Source organism: Plectropomus leopardus, chromosome 13, assembly GCF_008729295.1.
Source record: "Plectropomus leopardus isolate mb chromosome 13, YSFRI_Pleo_2.0, whole genome shotgun sequence".
Taxonomy (NCBI): Eukaryota; Metazoa; Chordata; class Actinopteri; order Perciformes; family Serranidae; genus Plectropomus; species Plectropomus leopardus.
Genome location: NC_056475.1, coordinates 9,634,377 through 9,651,013, shown reverse-complemented (window position 1 = coordinate 9,651,013; position 16,637 = coordinate 9,634,377). Strand labels below are relative to the sequence as shown.

At 39.2% G+C, this 16,637-nt stretch overlaps 2 protein-coding genes across 2 annotated transcripts in view; one reads left to right on the top strand and one right to left on the bottom strand.

Annotated features, from left to right (window-relative positions):
* LOC121953100 (uncharacterized protein C11orf87 homolog) lies at positions 1 to 2,338 on the top strand. The gene is made up of 2 exons (XM_042500048.1): positions 1 to 320; positions 1,662 to 2,338. Exon 2 carries the CDS (start codon positions 1,760 to 1,762, stop codon positions 2,183 to 2,185), a length of 426 nt encoding a protein of 141 aa, XP_042355982.1. The 5' UTR covers positions 1 to 320; positions 1,662 to 1,759; the 3' UTR covers positions 2,186 to 2,338.
* An 11,822-nt stretch (positions 2,339 to 14,160) lies between these two features.
* Positions 14,161 to 16,637, bottom strand: part of mybbp1a (MYB binding protein (P160) 1a) — a 54,619-nt gene continuing 52,142 nt past the window's right edge. The window contains exon 27 of the mRNA XM_042499009.1: positions 14,161 to 14,779. Coding sequence (XP_042354943.1) covers positions 14,419 to 14,779 — 361 coding nt within the window. The 3' untranslated portion in view covers positions 14,161 to 14,418. The remainder of the gene's footprint in view (positions 14,780 to 16,637) is intronic.

Below are 16,637 nucleotides of genomic sequence, written 5' to 3'. Positions count from 1 at the left end.
ATGCTGAGCGGAGCAGCGGATGACCGGAGGAAGGGGCGCTTTTCTAGGAAAAACCAGAACACAGCTCTTTTATAATCGCATTTTCAAACCCAACTTTGGTGCACACTGAGGGATTTTCCCCTGTTACTTATAGTATTTAGCTGTGGAAGCGCTGTCCTGGATGCAGACTGAGCGGATTGCGGCAATCAAAGCGTCCTGAGTGATCGGAGCTCAGCAGCAGCATCTCATTGTATGAAATGCGTCACCGTGATCCTGTTCTCCCATTTACTCATATCGGCTCCCCACTCACGGACTGTTCCCCGCACTGACAATTTCATCAGGTAAGAATCGGCTTCATTTTAATTTATATGGCTTGAGGTGCACCAAATGCAGACGTTATTCTCTAACATTAGACAACGATGCCGCGTTGGAGTGCAGGAAAGGATGGCTAAATCTCGTAGGCCTACACAATACAATAGATGATGTATTATCCTGACTTCTACTCCATTTTATATGCAAAGCAACGTCCGTTTTTTCTAATTGAGCATGTGCTCTTGTAATGGTTGTTAGGTTTTATCTAACATAGTGATTCAGTGTGCAATGGTGTGCACTGACGACGCTGAAGTTGGCTTCGTATTCGTAGCTTCCGACTCAGCAGTTAAGGGGAGAGCTAAGGGGAACGTAATTTGCAAATCTAAACGACCGATTCTCGACTTTTTGCACCTCGCACTGTGGTGAAAGCATGTTAGACGTTTTGAGTCAAGCCTCGACGTTGTCTTAAACACCATTTCACATTTGTGAAACATTTATTATATTTGTGAAAATGCAAAAAAGGGGTATTTTTCACATGTAGACCTTATTGGACCAGGTCCAGATCAAAAATCATTATACTTAAACGGGTCAAATCTGGACTAGATTATCCCAGAGAAACATAAGACTTTTTAAAATACAATTTCAGATTTGTGAAACCTTTTTTCTTTGTTTGAAACTGCTAAAAACTGAGATTTTAATGCATTATTCACATGTAGATCACAACGGACCAGGTCAAAAACCACTGTACTCAGATGGATTAAATTTGGAGCAGATTATCCCAGAGAGGCTAAAGATTATTTAATATGTAATTTAAGATTAGTGAAACTGATATTCTATTTCTGCTAAAGCAAAAAAATGAGATGTTGCTTTTTTGTCATGTACACAGATAGAATAAAAATTTCACAAATCTGACACTGTATTTAAAATAAACTTAAACCTTGCTTGGATAATTCAGATTTGACCTCAGTAGCCTACAGTGGATTTCAAGAGAGACCTGGTTCAGTGTGGTCATGTGAAAAATACAGTAAAGTAAAGTCTCAGTAAAGTCTCATTTTGCATTTTCCCAATGAAAATAAAGGTTTTAAGACAATGCTGAGGCTTTAGTCAAGACGTCTACCGAGTAACTAGAACTATTTGACCACAGTAGGAGGTGCAAAAAGCTGCGAATCTATCACTAAGCATTATATTCCCCTTAACTCCCCCCTTAACTGCTGAATCGGAATCTACGAATGTTAAGCTAACTTCAGCTCTGCCCGTTTAAATGCTCTCAAACTGGTGTTACTGGTGAAGCCTGGACCGGGTGAGGATGGGCAGGTGGGCGGGTATCTGATTGTTCTGAGCGGTTCTCGTGTGTCTTCTTTTCGGTGCAGGTAACCACATGCGCGGGCCGGTGTCACCGCGCTGAGCCCGGAGAGCACGAAGGGTACTGGGGTCAGAGAGACACGAGTGGCCGGTAAAAGTGGACCGGATGACAACCAGAACCTCAGAGGCCTCGGGACTGCCGGTGCCGCTGCACCGCTGTCACGGGCATTTCCAGGCCAATAACGGCACCTGCGCGGAGCAGCTCAGCTTTTTTCCACCGTTCTCCTCCACCCTCGCGCTCCTCGTGCTGGTGGCCGTGCTCGTGGGGATCATCCTCGTTTCCCTGGCAACGTTCCACTTCCACAAGAGGAAGCTCCGGAATAGGAAGATCCAGCGCGCGCAGGAGGAATACGAGCGCGACAGTCGCAGCCCCGCGCGCGGTGCCGGAACGAGCGGGGAGCCCGCGAGGCCGTGCATCATCGTCCGACCTGTGAGATGTGAGGAGAAGCTCTCGTGCCAGAGCGCGGAGAGCGGCGGGGACGCCACGGAGGGCAAACAGGTGCTGCACGAGACAGTTCCTCTTGACTGTTAACTTAGTGCAACCAGAGTGCCCCAGGGATGACGTTTTTCTGTAGGCCAACCCGGAAGCCAACGTTGCCCTGGTTCCCTCGTCAAAAAGCCTATGGGATTTTTCCAATGACGCTGGAGTTAGCTTCTGATTCACAGCTTCTGATTCAGCAATTAAGTGGAGGGTCAAAGGAAATGTAATTTACAATGCTTAAAGCATGTTAGACGTTTTAAGTAAAGCCTCAGCGTTGTCTGAAACCCATTCTCACATTTGTGGAAACTTTATTCTATTTGTGAAAATACAAAAGAAAAGTACATTTAACTGTCTTTTGCAAATATAGTAAAGGTTTCACTAATCAGAAATTGTGTTTTAAATAATCTTTAGCCTCTTTGGGATAATCTAGTCCAGGTTTGACCACTCAAAGTGTAATGGATTTCCTGGAGAGACCTGTTCCAATGTGGTTTAGATGTCAAAAATGCAGTAAAATCTCCTTTTTTTTTACATTTTCACAAATAGAATAAGGGTTTCACAAGTCTGAAATAGTGTTCTGAATAATCTTTATCTTTGGGATAATCTAGTTCAGATTTGACTAGTTTAAGTATAGCGGTTTTTGATCTGGACCCGGTTCAGTGTGGTTTGCATGCGAAAAACAGAGTGAAATCTTAATTTTTAGCATTTTCACAAATAGAAAAGGTTGTCACAAGTCTGCAATTGTGTTTTAAATAATCTTCTCTAGGATCATCTAGTTCTGATTTGACCAGCCTAAGTGTAGTGGTCAATGTGGTCGACATGTGAAAAACACAGTAAAATGTACTTTTTAGGGGGGGATTTTCACAAATAGAATGAGGGTTTCACAAACTTGAAAGTGCATTTCAGACAGCGCTGAGGCTTTACTTAAAACATCAAACATGCTTTCACCACAGTAGGAGGTGCAAAAAGTCGAAAATCGGTCACTAAGCACTGCAAATTACGCTTCCCTTAAATCTCTCCTTAACTGCTGAGTCTGAGGCTAACTGCAGCGTTGTATTTTTCCATTGGATTTTGGATCATTCTAGAAAATAAGCTCTGTGGTAAACAAATGTTTATGATACTTACAGGTATTGTTCAGCAAGATAATCTCCACGGATGAACACCACCTTCAGGATTTTTAAACCCTAAATGCAATTGCCAGAAATAAACTATAATAAACTACACTATGGTCGCGTCGCCACCACCATGAGGCTGCAAAGCTGTGTTCGGCACGACGCGGCGTGATGCGGCGCGATGACTCGTTAGCCACTTGTTAGCAATGATGTTTTTAAGACACATAAAAACTTCAAAGTACACAAGTGAGGTATTTACTGACGTAAAACAGAACAAGAAAGTCCCTTCAGCTTGTGTTAACCACAGGCCTTATTTCAGACTTCTAACCAAAAAACGCATTCAGAAAACCCATTGAGTTTGAGACAAGGGAACTGGAGGTGTTGAAATGCTAACAGATTTCCGGGTTTTAGGATTCATTACTGGGGTTCTCTCTTCAGGGAATGAGACTGTGGAATAAACAGGAAAAGCAATAAGGCACAAAGAACTCCCACACCCATCTCTGCTGCTTGTAGATGACTTAGAAACATTAATGCAGAATACTGAGCAGAATAGAGGTAGTACTACAGTGGCGTAGGTTAGCTATGAGGCCACACACCTTCCTAATACACTAGTATTTAGCCAACCGGTAATTCCTTATGGCACTGTATAAAGTATTTGCCTGCTTTGACTTTTGGACCTCTTCCTCTTCCCCAGCCTAAGACATTGTTTAACCCTTTGAAATTTGAGCAAATTGGCTTTATTTTCCTCAGAAACATGGAAAGAAGACAATGACAATTACCCCAAAATTTGCAAAGATATTAGTAAAAAGTACAAGACTATTACTTGAAAATAAATGAATAAACTTACAAACAAATAAGGAAATGACATGAGGGTGTGCTTAAAAATATATAATAATTCTGTAACCTAATTTAAAACACGTAACTATGATAATTCTACATTTTTTCCCTAGCTTTTTTCTGTGGACATTTTCCTTTTTTTTTTTTTTTTTTTTTTTTTTTTTAGAAAACATTTCTATATCTATTTCTTTCTTCCTTTCTTTTCTTTTTTTTCTTTAAAAAAACCCATTGTTGTCCTAAAGGAAATTTGTCTTGGGCAAAAAAGTGCTAGGCACAGCTGCATAACATTAAATACACGAGAATACATTAACTACAGGGAAAACAATACACAGTGGACAGCATGGTACCACATGGCTTGGACTATTTTAAGTGACAAAAAGTACTTCACCTTAGCCTGAAAATTTAAAAAAAAAAAAATTAAAAAAAAGTGATGGGGTTATGTTGTTTATTTTCTCTTTTTCTACTAAATTCTTGCAATTTTTGGAACACTTTTCACCAAGTTGCTAATTGCCTTTTTCTCCGAAATTTAGGGGAAAAAATCCAATTTGCTCAAATGCTCAAAGGTTTAAATACTTGTAATAGGCGTCTGAAAGCAGCACTAGAAATGTGATGTCGCTCCAGGTTTCAAAGGGTTAAACCTCAAAGATGTTTAAACTTTAAATCCTCCTTGGGATGTGACACACGGTTGTGCTAAATTATTAAGAGTTGGTGACACAACACAGACCATAATGGCTCGCTGATCTTCCTTGGCATGTCTCTCTGACACACTACCAGTATGTAGTTAGACTATAATGGATGTTGTGGTGCTGTTAGGCAGTGCAAAGCTGCATATAGGCTGTAGAAAAATGGCTTATTTGTTTGCGTAGTATTTTTTCCTTAAATTAAGTGACTTAGCATATTTGCCTAAAGTACTGTCCTCCAATGTCTGGTAGACATCTGTAGGTAGCTCTAGTTAGCCTGACAGGATGCAAGACTTTTTGCTGTAGTATTGCACATAAGATTTTTTTAAATGTGTCAGATAGTAAGTTTTAGCGCTTATATAGTATTTTCATTTTTGAGTATTTATAATGTATTCTCTGACATGTAATAAATTGAGGATCCTTCCAACAGAGGGTTTCAGTTTGAGCCCGTCTTTATGTTTTAAAAATCCTTCATATTGTATCATAGTGGGCCTACTAGAAATTCTGTGTCATTTATTATATGAATTCACTGTAAATGTATGCCATTATGAGAGCTGGAATGTTTTACAGTAACATCATCTTTCTGGAGTTCATATAACCTGCCTTATCAAAGGAAAATATGTAATATTCTAAGTTTATAAATAAATACTTACATTATGTTAATCCTTTGAATGTGTCAGTAACCTTTAACACTTGTTGGCTGGTACAAATTCCCACCATTCACCCCATATAATGCCATACACTACATAATATGCAAATGTTTAAATAGATTTTCAATACGTCACACAACGCTCATTTATGTCAATAATGAAGATCCACAGCATTTGCACAGGGTCTCCCGCATACTGCTTACACAATTTATATGATACACTGCAAATTCTGACAAGCTGATCTTGGTAATTGAGTGTCTGAAAAAGTAAATTGAACAAATTATATTAATTTATGGTTACTTTACATCTAATTGTTGTTTACTTAAAACTCTGTTGTATTTACTTGATTTTGTAAATTTGTTGCAACCTAAAAATGACAAGTGAATTTAAATCAATCTTTTTAAGTTTTAGCAACTTCAGTACCCAGTTTACAATGCTATAATTCTGTATTATGCTATTTGCAAACTGCTGAATAATATTTGTATTTTCTAAAACATGTTAGAAAGATCAAGGTAATTTCACTTGTAATTTTTAAGTTGAAATAACTTCACAAAATTCAGTAAATACAACTACATTTCAAATAAACTTGTCACTTAGATATAAAAACCCCCTCTAAATTAATAGTAATATTTACTTTTTAAAGGAGAGGAAGATTATTTTAAGTCAACTTGCCAGATTTTACAGTATATATTAAATAATATGCAAATTTTTGAATGGATTTTCAATATGTCATGCAACGCTCATTTACCTCACTACACAAATGACCTTCCCAAGAAGATCCATAGCATTTGCACAGGGTCTCCTGCATACAAACCCTTTAAGAATAACTACTTGTGCAATTTCCATAGTACACTGTAAAATCTGACAAGTTGATCTTACCTTAAAATAATCTAGGAAACTGATTGCCCTGAAAAAGCAAAAGCCAATATAACTAATAATCTTAATTTATGTTTTTTTTACATTCAATTAAGTTTACTCAAAATTTAGATAGATAGAGGACACATTCATAGTTAATTTTGTGAAATCGTTGCCACTTAAAAATAACAAATAAAATGACTTTGTTCTTTCTAAGTATTAGCAACTCCAATAAACCAAGTTGACTGTGTTATAAGTCTGTATTCTGCTGGTTGCAAACTAGTCAATCATATTTGTATTTTCAAACATGTTAAAACAGAACTCGCAGATCTGTGAACTTCATCAACAAGATTTCAACTACACTTAAAACATAGATAAATTAAGATTAGTAGTTACATGTACTTCCTTTGTCGATGCAGTCACTTTCAAAGGCTTTTTTAAGTAAGATTAGATTTTACAGTGTACATTAGATAATATGCAAATGTTTGAGGGGATTTTCATTACGTCATGCAGCACCAATTACATCACTAGACAAATGACCTTCTCACGGGAGAGCCATAGCATTCGCACAAGGTCTTCTGCATAAAAAACCCTTTAAGAATCACTGCTTACGCAATATCTGTGGTATATAGGACCATGTGCACGTGTACTGAATACAGAATCAGATCCACTGCATACAGAACATCTCCTGTATACACCTCATCAATCTTTCAATTTGATTTATTGACATGAAGGTTATCCATAGAAGTACCACCCTTAATCTCAACATCTCCCCATAATGGCGCCACAGCCTGTCTTATTGGAGGTCAGTGGAAGTGAATCAGCATCAGTCAGTGTGTTGGCCAGGTACCAGGACACCATGTTCCTAATTGTACCCAGCAAGAAAAGGCCTGGGAATATGAAGCAGTTTTTGGCAACGCTCCAGCCCCTGGAAGATGCACTGACAGACTGCCCGTCGTCTATCTTATCTCATTGGCATAAGTGCAACAGAATGAAACCATTTATCTTCGCCGGGAAATTGGAAGTAAGTCAACGGAAGATGACTAATGCATTCTACATTCAAATGTGTGTTTCCTTTGGAGCAATTTATAGATTAGGATCCGGAACATCATACATGTTTCAGCAAAAAAAAAAGTGGAACTGTAATAAAGAGACGTGGATTTCTTATAAATTACGTAACTGTATGCAACCGAGACCAGATATAATTACAATATTTTGTCTTCCAACCATTTTCCTGAAATACGTATCTCTCTATTTGACTGTGAGGCACTTTTCCATCTGCTAAAATTGGAGATAAATTATATTTACTGGAGGGTCGAAACACCTCTTGCTGGTAAGATGGGATGAGGGAAGAAGCTGGCCGGCTGTCAGTGGCAAATAATGGATGCAAGTGACGAGGGATGGAGGCCAATGGCGAATAGATGGATATTGGCAGTTAGAGATGGATGAAATAGGTGGGAGTTCGTGGCTAGGGGAGGATGGGGGTCAGTGGTGCTCAGGAGCAAGGCATGGAAAGAGGTCAGTGGCTGGGATTGGATGGAGATCGATGGAGAGAAATTGATGGAGGACAATGGATGGGAATCCACAGAGGTCAGGGGCTTTGGAGAGGATGGAGGTCAGTTGCTAGGAATCGGTGGAATGGATGCAGATCAGTGTCGGTAAGTCGCAAGGGATGGAATGGATGGAAGTCAGCGGGGCTAAGAATGTTTAGTGTCTTGGAAACAAAGTAAGTCAGTGGCTGAGAATGCAACGAGTTTGGTAGCAGTCAGTAGCTAAAAATGGATGAATGAATAGAGGAACGTTGGTGGTAGTATTTTGTTCGGAATGGATGCATCCAGTGGCTAGAACTCAGTGAAGGTCCGGCTATGGCTAGAAATGGATGAAAGCCAATGGTTTCAGAGGGGTGAAGGTCAGTGACTAGGAATGGATGAAGGTTAGTGGCTAGAATGGATGGAAGAATAGATGAAAGTCAATGACTTTGGATGAAAGTAGGCCAGTGGCAAGGAATGAATTAAATTCATCGGCAAGAGTGGATGGAGGAATGGATGAAGTTTAGTGGGTACACGTGGATTAAAGTCAGTGGCTTTTAGAGGTCAGTAACTGGAAATGTATAAAACTCAATGACTAGAAATGGATGAAGGTCAGTGGCTTAGAATGAATGAAAGTCAATGACTAGGAATGGATGAAGGTTAGTGGCTAGAGATGGACAAATGTCAGTGGCTAGAAGTGATGGAGGAATAGACAGAGGGCAGTGGCTATGAATCGATGAAGGTCAGTGGCTACAGATGGATTAAAATCAGTGGCCAAGGTAGAAGAAGGTCAGTGGCTAGGATTTCATGGAGGTCAAGTGTTTGAAAAGAGTGGAGGTCAATGGCTAGGAATGGATGGAAGACTGGAAAGAAGCTAGTGGGTAGAAAGCTATAGTCAGTGGCTAAGGTCAGTGAGAAAAAGTAAGTGGTTAGTAATAAATGGAGGATGGGCTCAGCAGAAGTTGGTGGCGAGGGAATGATGAAGGCCAATAGCTAGGAATGGATGACTGTCACTGGCTAAAGGAATAGAGGTCAGTGGGTAGAAATGAATGAGATGATGGAGGTCATTAACTTTGGATAGATGAAGCAGGACTGCTTTTTTTATTGTCACTCGTGGCGCTGCAAAGCAAAGAGAGAGACAGAGGCAAAGACTTTTGTGTGACTTAAGTTTGCTCTGGGAATAACCTAGTTATTGTGTATAGCCTCATTTAGAATTAATGAGGCCAGTTTTCAGGGTTTTGTTGTCCCACGGGGTTCTGCTCCTCAGTGCTGCAGATAAACTTTGCAAGGGACGATGGCTGGCCAGTGAGTGGATTAGGTCCTCTGAGGCTGTTTATTATAGCATTAATACAGTTGTGTGTAATGTGTGTGTCTCCTCAGGCAACTGGTCTTCAGTTAGCATAAGCATTTACATAGTACCACATCTCAAAGGAAGATTTAGTGAGTATCTGTGCTCCAGAGTGAATGAAGGCCTGGTTTAAAAAATGCTATATAAATAAAGTTTTATATACTTTAACTTTTATTTACTGTTCCACCAAGCTTATCCTCCTATGCCACTCCCAGGAGAAATTTTACACTTCCATCCCTACTATAGATAAGGATTGGTGTTGAATTGATTGGCTGCACCATGGTTTTTGATAAATGGTTGGGCTGTTTAGGTCAAGGATACTCAATTTTCTTTGCGTGGGGGCCACTTTGCAAAATGACAGGAGGCAAGGGGCCAGTAACAGCAGCTTCACAGAGGTCAGGAGAACAAAGGGCATTTCTAGGATTTGAGGACATTTGAGGCGTAGCCCGAATCTCTGTTGGGGGGGCCACCTTCTTTTTTAATTTTTTTTTATAAACAAGCTCTTTTTTCAATGCACCTGGCACCTTATTTACATTAGAGGAAAATTCCAAGTGTCAATCAATTAATTTTCACTGTGAATTGAAAGATAGTTAGGGGGCCACCCCCAACAGAGATTCGGGCTACGCCTCAAATGTCTAAGCTGAGTATTAATGATCTAGGTTCAAAAATAATCTTTGAATCGAATCGACCCCCCCCCCTCGGTTGATAGTTTTTTCAGTCTTGTAGGCACATTTTCGCAGGGGTACAATACACAACGAACGAGTAAAAGTTGATTAAAACTGCCAGACGGTGTCATTTTGAAAACACTGCAGGTACCAACAAAATAGAAGGAGCTTGAAAGTCGCTAAAAAGTGGACGGGAGGAGAGTTGGATGGGTCTAACAAACCCTGGACTTTCACTCGGGAGCTATGTGATTGTATTGCACAACAGACTTTTACCGATGTAAGTTTAAACTAATGAGCAGAAACTGCACATTTCATGTGAAAACATGAAGTCTTTTTGTAAAGGACGCAATACATGTTACAAGTGTAAATTGACACACCGTCCAGGAGTATTAACAACAGATGCAGGAGGACAGCACATCATATGTAGATGTGAAAGTGACTAATTGGCAATATTTGACGAGTTGGGATGAAACTGTGTTGTCCAGAGAACCATAGATTTGCTTTCATTTCTGGATAAACTTGCAGAAACTTAAAACTTTAGTTTTGTTTGGAATCACTGCTGCGGTTCACACACCAGTTCTTCTCACCTGCTTTGGAAAAAGGTCAGAATTGTTAAAAAACACAGTATGAGTTTTGTAGAGAGAAAAAAGAAATGGGTATGGTCCTTTAAATTACCGTTACAGGAACAGGAATATTTCTGCACAGCAGGTATTTAACAAGAGACTGTGTGAGGCTTTTGGGACGATTTGGGCAGCCTCCCAGTAACAGTAGAACTCTACTTAAGTTGTTCCTACAAGGCCTGGCAAGTAAACACTGGGTGCACTAATTAATAGGTTTCCGGTTGCACTCAATATAGAACCAACACCCTGCCAGCATCCTGCCAACCTGCCTGCTGTGGAGCATCAGACTCCAAAGGGCCACACTCAAACAAAAACAACACGGGCGAACACAAACTATTTCATAAGGTGAGGGGATGAATCATCAGGGCTGCATTCAGTTACAGCTTACTTATATTGATGAGACTCTGCCCTCGACTTTACAGCCCACTCTTATTATTCCACTGAGCTGCATTAGCAGATTGGTTCTGCGCTCTATATCTCAACTCACAGCGATGACAAGTGACAGTTCACTGTCAGGAAGAAAGGACACCGCTGCTCCTATTCTCACCCCTGCTGTCAGGGTTCGAGGTGGATGATTTGTCACCACCAGTGTCTGTTTATACACTTCATTATTGCAGGTTCAAGCTGTGACTGCCAGGTATCAGGAACTCAGACAAGCACCTCAGCTGCTCTGTATGCAAAGGAAGGAAGGAGTAACAGACCAGCAGGTTCAAAGCTTTTAGCATTTATTGTAAAAGCTTAACTTCTGAACTTCTTGTTAGAGCTACTGAACATGATCTCCATCTGATACGTACACACTCTTTCTGCCCTCATTCTCTCATTACATTTCCTAGTATATTCAGCCGTGGATAGCTGCAGTGTGGCTCTAGGGATGGCAGTGTCAGCCTATATATTGGTCGATCCACCACCTTGACCCAGACTGAAATGTATCAACAATTTCTGGATGGATTAAGATGAATTTTTGTACATCCATTGTGTCCAGAGATTGAATCCTAAAGGACTTTGCTGGTCTTTGCTGACAGATTTAAATAGCCTCCTTTGATCTTTTTTAAATTGTTCTCACACAAAGTTCAGATATTGGCCACAAGCCAAAGGGAAAACTCGTGGTCACAAAAATGTGAATGATTTATCTACTAGAGAACTCTTAAACTTGTCAGAGAAAAGCATGGATGTCAGAGTTTATGTCAAACTCATTTATGACCTCAATGTTAATTTAAACCAATTCAGTTTTGTGTTAACTGAGTTTTTTGCCATCTGGGGGTGGTGCCTGGTTTCACTCCTAATTTGACAAATACTGATAGGTCAGTGGCTCTTGGCAGTAAACACTGACGCACAGAGGCAACCTTAGTGGCGGTTTGACACAGGTGGCAAGGGTTTCTGGGCAACTCTGAAGTATAAAGAGCGAGAGCGTCTGCACAGGGCAGGTGAGAGATGAGGTGGATTGGTCAAACCGGGAGCCCGTGTTCGTGTCCCATGTGAAATCAAAAGTCAGTCAAGTTATTATAAAACGTTGTGTGCTTGTATGTGTGGCATGCTACGCTAGTGACGTTACTCTACGCTCAAAACAACTGTAGTTATTTGAAGCCAAACCATGATTGTTTATTTTCTAAACTTAACCAGATACTTTCACTGACTAAACTTAAGGAAGCAAACTCTAAAAACAAAGTGTTTTGCCTACATTATAAGTTTATTTTGAGAAAGACTATATGAATTAAAAAGCTGAAAAGGTACATTCCCTGTGAAACTGAAAGTGAAAAGACAGCATCCATGTACTGAACATCCTGATGCAGTACCTAGCATGTCATATTTAGACTTTTTTGTTTGTTTTTTAATTCAACATGTCGGCAAACTTCGTTATTGACACAACCAGCAGATCTGAAGCATCAAAATTTTCATTTGGGATCATGTGTCTGGCCACCTAGTCACATTCACTCTGTTTTTGGTCTCCACCGACTCCTGAGGGAAACATCTCTCTTCAGCTGCTAAATGCTCCACGCTGTTTACTTGTTCTGACTGTGTCTGTCTTGGTGCTTGGAGCTTTTTTTTTTACTGAAAACAGCTGCTATAGACACAGACTTCGATGAGAACAGTGATAGTAAATCAAAACAGTTAAAAAGAAAACAAAACAAAGAGCTTAAAGGAGCTACAATGCTTTGTAGAGATGAGGTTAAACTGCAGAGTTGGGTGATAAATCTGTGTTCAGCACTATATAATTAAAATATAAACATATATAAATATATACACATATACTCAGTTTATGTATTAGAGCAGTCTGGTTCTATTTTCATACAGATTCAAACTCTGATATTTAGTTAGGACACAGACAAATGTACCACCATGCGTCTTGACTCACTGGGACTGTGTACTGTGCATGCAGCACCAAACACGTTGTATGTAGGATGGCTCCAGTTGATACTGAAGGTTCCTAAAGTGGAGATAACTGATGGATGGGGCTGCTACCTGCCCGGCTCTCCTGTAGATTTATGGCAGCATGGCTTCCTGTCCTGTATAGTAATCCATTTGTGGGACACTGCATCATTTTTCCGACAGCTGAATTGGGGTTCTGTGCAACTGCTCACTGTAGTTTATAGCACAAAGGCTGGCAACATGAAATCCCCGTGCAAAGGCCAGAGACGTTTTCACTAATGAGAACGTTATATAATGAGGTTAAATTTCTCCTGTCAGTCTGAACAGGTGACACAGAAAGGTGAATGTTGACACAGGTCCTCACATGTCTTTCAGTAATGGTTTTATTGAACTTAATCATGTTTGGCAGGCTGAGCAACTGGGTTTTGGTCAGTGACAACATTAATGTTTGGATAAATCAATTAAAAAGGGGGAAATCTGACTATATTCTGAGTGCTGCAGACAGAGTAGGGAAGTTGTTTATTTTGGTCTTTTACTGAATTTGCTGATAGAAAGTGAAAAGGTGAAACTTGATTTAAATAGATTTCCTGCAGATATTTTATAGAGTAGTTGCAACATTTTAACAGCTTATTGTGTTGAGATTCAGTAGTTAAACTGTTTTGTATTTTCCGTAGATGTTTATCTAGAGTATATGTGACAAAGTCACTTCATATTCTTATAATAACTTAACATTAACTTCCAAGTTCACATACATTATTCTAAGAATATGAATTCATGAATTGTTGCATATACTCAATAAATAACTTATTAAACATCTATAGATTAAAGAGAAACAGATGAATTGTTGAATCTCAACTAAAAAATTGTTGAAATATTAAAAATACTAAATACTAATATATAAATATTAAAATATCTGTACGTGGACTATACTCGGGGTAGCTTTTCCTCATTTACTGGTTTTAATGAGTACTCCTATTTTTTGGTGCTTAACTTTATCAAAGTCTTGTTTTTTTGTGTGTGTGTGTGTGTGTGTGTGTGTGTGTGAGGGGGAATTCTATTTTTATTGTATGAAGCACTTTGTGTTACAGTTTGTATGAAAAATGCTACACAAATAAAGTCTGATTGATGAAGTGTTATTTTAAAATAGTAAAAGTTGAGATTTCGATATTTGTTTAGATTGAATACTGTATTTATACATTTATACCACTTTCCCAGGGGCTTTTTTTAAAGGTCTGGCTATAACAGACTATAACACTGGACTTATTAACCTTAAATATAAACCTTTAAAATAAAAACTATAATATTCATAGCAATAATATGAAATGGTCTGAATAAAAGGCATATGATAGAACAGTTGGAAGCAGAGTTTTGAGGGATTTCCAAGAAGAGAAATGGATTTATTGTTGGAGACATGTTTTTCTAATCTAACAGCAGTCACACATTAGAAAAATAATCCATCTTGATTCACATCCCACAAATCTAAAGATTTCAATATGTATAATAATATCTCACACTGAAATGCTGATATCTTCATATTGTTCACGCAGGACAGTCAAGTAAGAAAAATTAACAGACGAGAAAACATATTTAAAAGGGAATAAACGCTTAAATAGCAGTGTCCACTTTACGTCTGCCCTCCTCCCTCTTTCTTCTGTTTTTGTTTCTTCTTGTTCTTCTTCTTCTTGGCTGTCTGGCTCTCGGGCTGCGTCTTGCTCTTCTTGGCAGGGTTGGGCTGACTGGCTGTGGCGCCATCGGCCGGTCGTTTCTGTTTTGTTTTCTTGTCATGTTTCTTTTTGGCTTGTCCTTTGTCTGCTGCTGGTTTGTCTTTGGAGGTTGAGCTGTCCGCTGCCGCCGCCGCTGGCTCTAAAACAGGCTTGTTGCGCTTTTTGCGTTTCTTTGTTTCTGGCAGGAAACCTTTCTTCTTCTTGGGACCTTGCTGTTGGCCATCCTGCTTGTCGGGTTTTGTTTTTTCAACTTTGGGTTTCCTATGAAGGTTAACACATGCAAGGTCAATGTGATGACCACAATTAACTATAAAAAACACACAATAATGACAGTTTTTAAAAAACGAAAACACGCATTATAAGTAATAATGAAGAAATAAGCGGTTCGAATTTCTGTGGTTTGACCAACAACCTGTCTAAAATGCTTTTAATCAAAATTATTGTTTGAGAGGACACAGAAGAGCACAAATCACATGCTAAACCCATCTACTTCAATATTTAGTATGAAGTTTAGTTTTTGGTTAAATTTGAGTAAGAGTCAATAAACTAAGTTGCTTTTTTTAAAAAGATATATAACATAATGGTGGAGCAAACAAATGCTGCTACACATTGAGGAAACACTAGAGTTGCTAGTTGAGATACATCAGAAACTGGACAATGAGTATTTTTGTAACCACTTTACTGCAGCCTTTCTGCAGTAATCTGATTCCTTTAACGTCATGTATACAGCATACCTAGTTAACTTGATTGGGTGATAGAGAAACCCAATTTCCTCAGCTAGATTTCCTCTGCAGAATGCCAATTTCTTGGCCATGTATACACATAACTGGGTTTCCAAACAGCTTTTCACATGAACGCACGTGCATGACAGTATGTCTTTAACCGCAGGGCAGAGCCCATAAACACGCGTCCTCGTCTTCAAAATAGCTCAATTTAAAGCCTGACTAAAGCCTAACCTACAAATACACAGCTATATTTGACAATTTAGCTTTTTAAAAAAAAAATCAACCAATAACATAACAACAAAACAATAATTAATATGATTAATATTAATAATTATGAACAAATGAAATACATATTTGATATTCCCTGAGCAAATAAAGTAAATGGTACTATTATGACAGTGACAGTAACAGATACAGAGAAGTAACAAAAAGGAAAATACACCTGCATCTTTTTAATGTTCCTTAACCCTAACCTGCCTCTTAAAATGTCGCTTTTTCTATTCATTTTAGCCTTGCGTTCACATGTAAAATGTTTGTCACTGCAAACGTACCTTTCGTAAATCTCCATCCGTCGTAAAAATTTTCATAAAACTGTTTTCAGTGTTGACATGCAGACGGGAAACCGGCGTTTTTGGCTTGTAACATCAGAGTATGTACCATTATCTCCTTTGTGAGGTGTCACAAATGAGGCGACATTTCGTGTATTGATGGACGCTGACGGAGAATTTTTGGTGAAGCAAGAGTAAGGTCAGTACCACGCCTGAAAAAGGCGTCGAGGTCAGATACTTGACCATCACAGCTGCCTTTCTTTATCTCGGTCTCAGCAGATTTAGTGTCTCTTCTCAGAGGTGTGCAGTTGCATAGTTGGAGAGACGGGCAAGGTGATTTAGGGTGAACACGGTGAGCTCACTTGTTTGTTATACTTTGTGCAAAAAAACTTTATCTGGGGACATGTAGCGTCTTAGAGGACTGTTGTGGTTAAGTACGAGCCTCAGACAAGGACACCACCAGAATCTCTGGACCGCATACACTGCACCACACCGTGTTCAACCGTGATTCTCCTCGATCAAGTCCTAATTAAATATTGTGTGTAATTCATCAAAAGTTCTTCTTCAGTCATGGAATCACCAGCTCAGTTTTCTCCTCATCAGACGTTGCCAAAATAGTGCTCGCTCTAACATTTTACACATTTAATGTTAATTTATTCTACCATCACATGTGTCTTTACACTCATTATCACTACTTTAGATTAATATAAGTGAGTCACTGATCCAAAATTAGTGAAGGGAGGAAATCTGATTCCTGACCTGCTGCATGTGTCTGAGGATTTTACAGAAACCTGATTATTACCAGTATAACCTGATTTTTCCTACTAATCAGGTATGCATCACACA